The sequence below is a fragment of the Protomyctophum bolini genome (assembly GCF_963924005.1).
Source record: "Protomyctophum bolini genome assembly, chromosome: 6".
NCBI classification, from domain to species: domain Eukaryota; kingdom Metazoa; phylum Chordata; class Actinopteri; order Myctophiformes; family Myctophidae; genus Protomyctophum; species Protomyctophum bolini.
In genome coordinates, this window is record NC_137867.1 from 35,413,792 (window position 1) to 35,419,240 (window position 5,449).

The 5,449-nt window shown below is 41.5% G+C and overlaps 1 protein-coding gene across 1 annotated transcript; it reads left to right on the forward strand.

Moving 5' to 3' along the window:
* The first annotated feature begins 786 nt into the window (after window positions 1-786).
* On the forward strand, window positions 787-5,250 carry ctu1 (cytosolic thiouridylase subunit 1 homolog (S. pombe)). Its single transcript, XM_080766173.1, has 3 exons — window positions 787-817; window positions 3,224-3,724; window positions 4,086-5,250. The coding sequence occupies exons 2-3, from the start codon at window positions 3,229-3,231 to the stop codon at window positions 4,619-4,621; spliced, it is 1,032 nt and encodes a 343-aa protein (XP_080622299.1). The 5' UTR covers window positions 787-817; window positions 3,224-3,228; the 3' UTR covers window positions 4,622-5,250.
* The last annotated feature ends 199 nt before the right edge of the window (window positions 5,251-5,449 follow it).

The window sequence follows — 5,449 nt, forward strand, 5'->3', positions numbered from 1 at the left end:
AACGCCCTACCAACAGTCATTAAGACATGTGAATCCCTTGGCTCCTTCAAAACTGCTCTCAAAGGGCACCTACGGATGGCTGCAATTCGAAACTGGCCTCTGTAAAAGCTGAATTTGTATCTGGATTGTACTATGTTTTTGTATGGACGTGGTGTTGGGTGCCTGTACATATGCACACATGGCATCAACGCATGGTGTTGTGTGCAGGCGCCCTACACTCTGTCTTTGTACTATGGATTGTACTATGTTTTTGTATGGACGTGGTGTTGGGTGCCTGCACATATGCACACATGGCATCAACGCATGGTGTTGTGTGCAGGCGCCCTACACTCTGTCTTTCGTTTTCTTTTCTTTTATCCCCCTGTTCCCCTCACTGTATATATACTTTTTTTCCCTTTTCGCTTCCTATATGATGAATTCCTGTTCTGTTCTTTAACTACATAGAAGTGTCTATTTGTTTGTCTCTAAATGTTTTGATGAATTGAACAATGTGGACCCTGTTGTAAACAAGTGTAAGGCTTAATTGGGTCGTCCACTCACAGTTAACAGTCTTTGTATTGAGTTTGTGCTTGAAATGTACTGTAATTCTGCAAACTGTTAATAAAGATTTCAATCAATCAATCAATCAATCAATCAATCAATCACAAAAATACACACACACGCACACACACGCACACGTCCCTGAATTCACAGTAGGTGGCGGTATTGCACGTTTATGCCAACCACCAGTAAGTCACATTGCCAGAAGAAGACACTGACATAACTTCCTGTTTATCAGTTGTTGTCCTCTCATCAGATGGTGTGCTAGCACATGGTGGTAAATACTTTTTCATAAGTTATACATACAGTTTTCATTGATTACGTGGGCATTTGGGCAACCCTTTGTTATTCTGACTCTAGTTGTTGTGTACATGTACATTTTTGTAAGTATTTGCGGATACATTTTGGTTAATTTGAATAAAAATGAGCTAACTACTAGTCAGTCGGGCTCAATGTGCATGAGGACTTGCTAAACACGTTTGACACTGCAATTTACAGGCTGATTTTAATTCAAATTCAATTCAAATTCAATTCAAATTCAATTCAATTCAATTCAATTCAATTCAATTCAATTCAATGAATCGACTCTTACACAATAATATACAGCAATAAATACATCATCAACATTAGTGTAGGCTAATAAACGTATATGTACAGTAAACAGTTGACCCCCCCGGTCATTTCATGTGTTAAGCGATCACCTTTTTAGGTCTAGGACCAGTTGCAAATTGCAAACCGGGGCTCTTTTATTCGGTTTTGAAGGAAGATATTGTGATTTTTGTTGGTAGTGCATTCCCACATGTTGGTGGCATAGCATTAGAACGAATTTAACCCCGTTTGTGTCTAGTATCCCTGTTCCCTAGCCCCGCAAGCAGAACCCTAATGTAGTAAAGTTTCTGACACTTTGATTACTTTACCCATTGGGTCCTGTTTCACGCTGGGCTGCCGCCAGTTACGCACACACAAATACAATGTAAACACGCCATGAGAAACGATTCTGTGCGCTTTTACCATGTTTTTTCATGTGTTGACTTACGAATGTGCGAACTATAAGTACCTTACATACCATACCGACACATCTCCTGTGTCGCGGAAGCCGTTAAGTATTTTTAATCCATGATTGATTAAAAATGTCGCTTCTTCCTACCTTGTTTATTGACACCTCATTGTACCGCCTATCTGGCTAGCTAGTGGTGCTATAGCTATGACGGAGCAGATCAGAGGCAGGGACGTAGCCCGCAAAGCCAACCGCACATCGGGAGGCGGTACAATAAACGGTAAATAAACAAGAAGAAATCAAAGCGACATTTTTAATCAAACATGGATTAAAAATACTTAACGGCTTCCGCGACACAGGAGATTTTATCAGAGGTATGTAAGGTACTTATAGTTCGCACATTCGAAAGCGAACACAAGAAAAAACGTGGTAATAACGCGCCGATCGACTAAAGGATGAGTTTGTTTATATCCGGGTTCCAACAATCGCATTAGAAAATCTTATCATGGCCAGGAACCCTATATAAAGCGACAATCAAATTTCATAAAAGCTTTATGTAGGGTTCCGAGAGGGGCTACCTGTTCCCTTGAGTAGACCAGGCCCGGAATTCACTTTTATGAAAAACAAGCTCGGCAGATTGAAAGAGGATAATTCAAGTTTGGACACAGCTGCAATGTTAATGAGTTTAACGTCGTTTAAGACAATCGGATCACAAACGCAAATTGGATGAGTGGGGAGTCAATGGAGGGTATTGCAACTCTAGATTCATCACATTATTTAAAAAATCTAGAGTTGCAAATTGCGGCTAGCCCGGCCATTGCAAGTGCTGTACTCTGTCCTCTACCTAGCCCCACAAGCAGAACCCAAATGTAGTAAAGTTTCTGACACTTTGATTACTTTACCCATTGGGTCCTGGTTCACGCTGGGCTGCCACAGTTACGCACACACAAGCACACACAAATACAATGTAAACACGTAAGGAGAAGTCGATCGGCGCGGTTTTACGCCATTTTTAACTGTGTTGGCTTACGAATGTGCGAACTATAAGTACCTTACATACCATACCGACACATCTCCTGTGTCGCGGAAGCCGTTAAGTATTTTTAATCCATGATTGATTAAAAATGTCGCTTCTTCCTACCTTGTTTATTGACACCTCATTGTACCGCCTATCTGGCTAGCTAGTGGTGCTACAGCTATGACGGAGCAGATCAGAGGCAGGGACGTAGCCCGCAAAGCCAACCGCACATCGGGAGGCGGTACAATAAACGGTAAATAAACAAGAAGAAATCAAAGCACATTTTTAATCAAACATGGATTAAAAATACTTAACGGCTTCCGCGACACAGGAGATTTTATCAGAGGTATGTAAGGTACTTATAGTTTTCACATTCGTAAGCAAACACAATAAAAAACGTGGTAATACCGCGCCGATCGACTAAACGATGAGTTTGTTTATATCCGCGTTCCAACAATCGCATTAGAAAATCTTATCATGACCAGGAACCCTATATAAAGCGACAATCAAATTTCATAAAAGCTTTATGTAGGGTTCCGAGAGGGGCTATCCTCTACCCTGAGCCACCACATTTTTTTCCTTTTTAATATATCATTTTGCTGTTTGCTTCTCTGTTGTACAATATGTATTTGTCGTACATCCAAAAGTTTTTCTTTTCTTTTTAATAGTAAAGATGCCAATACAGTGCAGTAGCTGCTCTGAGAAGCGTGCAGCACTTAGACGTCCAAAGACCGGCCACTCACTATGCAAAGAGTGCTTCTTTGGTGCCTTCGAGGAGGAAGTGCATCAGACCATTGTGGCAGCGACGCTTTTCAAACCTGGAGAAACTGTAGCAATCGGTGCCTCTGGTGGAAAGGATTCTACGGTGCTGGCACATGTAATGAAGACGCTAAACGAGCGATACAACTACAGGCTCAAGCTTCTGCTGCTGTCAGTGGATGAGGGAATCACAGGTTACCGAGATGACTCCTTGGAGACAGTGAAGAGGAACCAACAGCAGTATGACCTGCCACTTAAGATTGTGTCTTATGAAGAGCTGTATGGCTGGACTATGGATGCTATAGTGAAGCAGATTGGACTGAAGAATAACTGCACTTTCTGTGGGGTGTTCAGAAGGCAGGCACTAGACAGAGGAGCCATTATGCTTAAAGTAGATAAGATATGCACAGGTAACTGGAAACTGTCTGCTGTACTGTGGTTGTGACTTGTCTGTTATATCATGCATTTAATGAAAGGCCTGTTTAGTAGTTCCATGCTTATCTCAAAGAAGCTGTTCTATGGATAAACACAAGAAAAAAGAGAGGAAAAAAAACCTTTGGCTATTAAGCCACTCGCTTTTAAATGCCTCAATTTCATTAACAGCTCAGCAGCAATAATATGACAGTTCGGCCTCGCAGTCTTTACTTACTTGAAAAAGATGGCATGGTCGAATCGTTGTATTATTGCCCCCATCTTATTTTTCATAAATACAATAACTTCACAGACAGTAACGGTTGATACAATCACTCTTGCTATCTGTTTGTACTCCAGGTCACAATGCTGACGACATCGCAGAGACCGTGTTGATGAACGTGTTACGAGGGGACATTGCACGTTTGCGCCGCTGCACAGCTATATCTACAGCCTCTGAGGGTGAGGGTGTCATCCCACGCTGCAAGCCTCTCAAATATGCCTATGAAAAGGAGATTGTGCTCTATGCTTACTTCAAAAAGTTAGACTACTTCTCCACAGAGTGCATCTACTCGCCTAACGCCTATCGCGGACATGCTCGTACCTTCCTGAAGGACTTGGAGGCTGTGCGGCCTAGCTCCATAATAGACGTCATTCACTCTGGTGAGAACCTGTCTGTGAAGGAGGGGGTAAAGATGCCCGTCCAGGGGACTTGCGGCCGATGTGGCTACATCTCCAGCCAGGCGCTCTGTAAATCCTGCGTGCTGTTGGAGGGGTTGAACAGAGGGCTTCCTAAGTTGGGGATAGGGAAGCACCACCGCCTCCATGGCAAACTCCTCAACCAACAGCCTCTCACCGAACGGGAGGAGAGGAAGTTGAAAGCTGTAGACTTTTGAAAATGTATCAGGAACTTTATATTTATATAGTATATACTATCTCAGTAAAAAAAGAAAAGAGCCCAATCTATTGACATGTGCACAACTTGCACAAGATCAGGTAAATTATAAATGGGCACACTGGTCATCACTTTTAAGATTTTCTAACTTCAAGGTATAATTGCAATTCATTTTCTGATAATTAAAGACCCACAATTTATGTTAATGTATGTTTTGTATTTTATAATAAAAAACAATCTTATGTCTGAGTTTTCCTAGTGGCGAAAAATAAAACTTCTGGGAACTCATATTAGAGTTTTCCTAATTAGTTTTGCAATTAAGTGTTTTAATACACTTTGAAGTGTGGAGAAAGTTTTACCTCGAAATAACATTCTGAATTCTGAAAGCATAAGTTTTCTCTTTTAATGTAACATTTTTGTCGTTTGTCGCTAGAGGTCACACACCACCTGGTTTGTGCGTTTATTTTTCGTAGTAATTGGTGACCTATCAAATTCTGTGCCTCCAGGGGTCGCTTTTTTCAATATGGTAAAATTCGTACAGTAATGCGTTTTACATTTGTCCCTCGGTTCATTTTGGAAGAAATAATGTATCTAAGGCCGGTACTGGCAGTGGCATGCATATATATTGTAATGAAAGTGGAATTAAAATTCCTGTTAAAACCTGAAACACGTCAGTGTCAAGTCACAATGTTTCGGCCCTCATGATTTTGTAGATATTTCCAAAAAGCGAACTGGACACCAATCTGAGTGTAACGCAACAAGTTGTGAAGCGCGTGCTCGTGAAGTACACATGCACACCCAGTCTATGATGCACCACAGCACGGTCGCG

Bases quoted from the DNA above. Each gene is read 5' to 3' on its own strand.
- ctu1 (XM_080766173.1), top strand. From the start codon at position 3,229: ATGCCAATACAGTGCAGTAGCTGCTCTGAGAAGCGTGCAGCACTTAGA. The intron at 3,725-4,085 runs GTAACTGGAAAC...TTTGTACTCCAG, and splicing joins AGTAGATAAGATATGCACAG to GTCACAATGCTGACGACATC.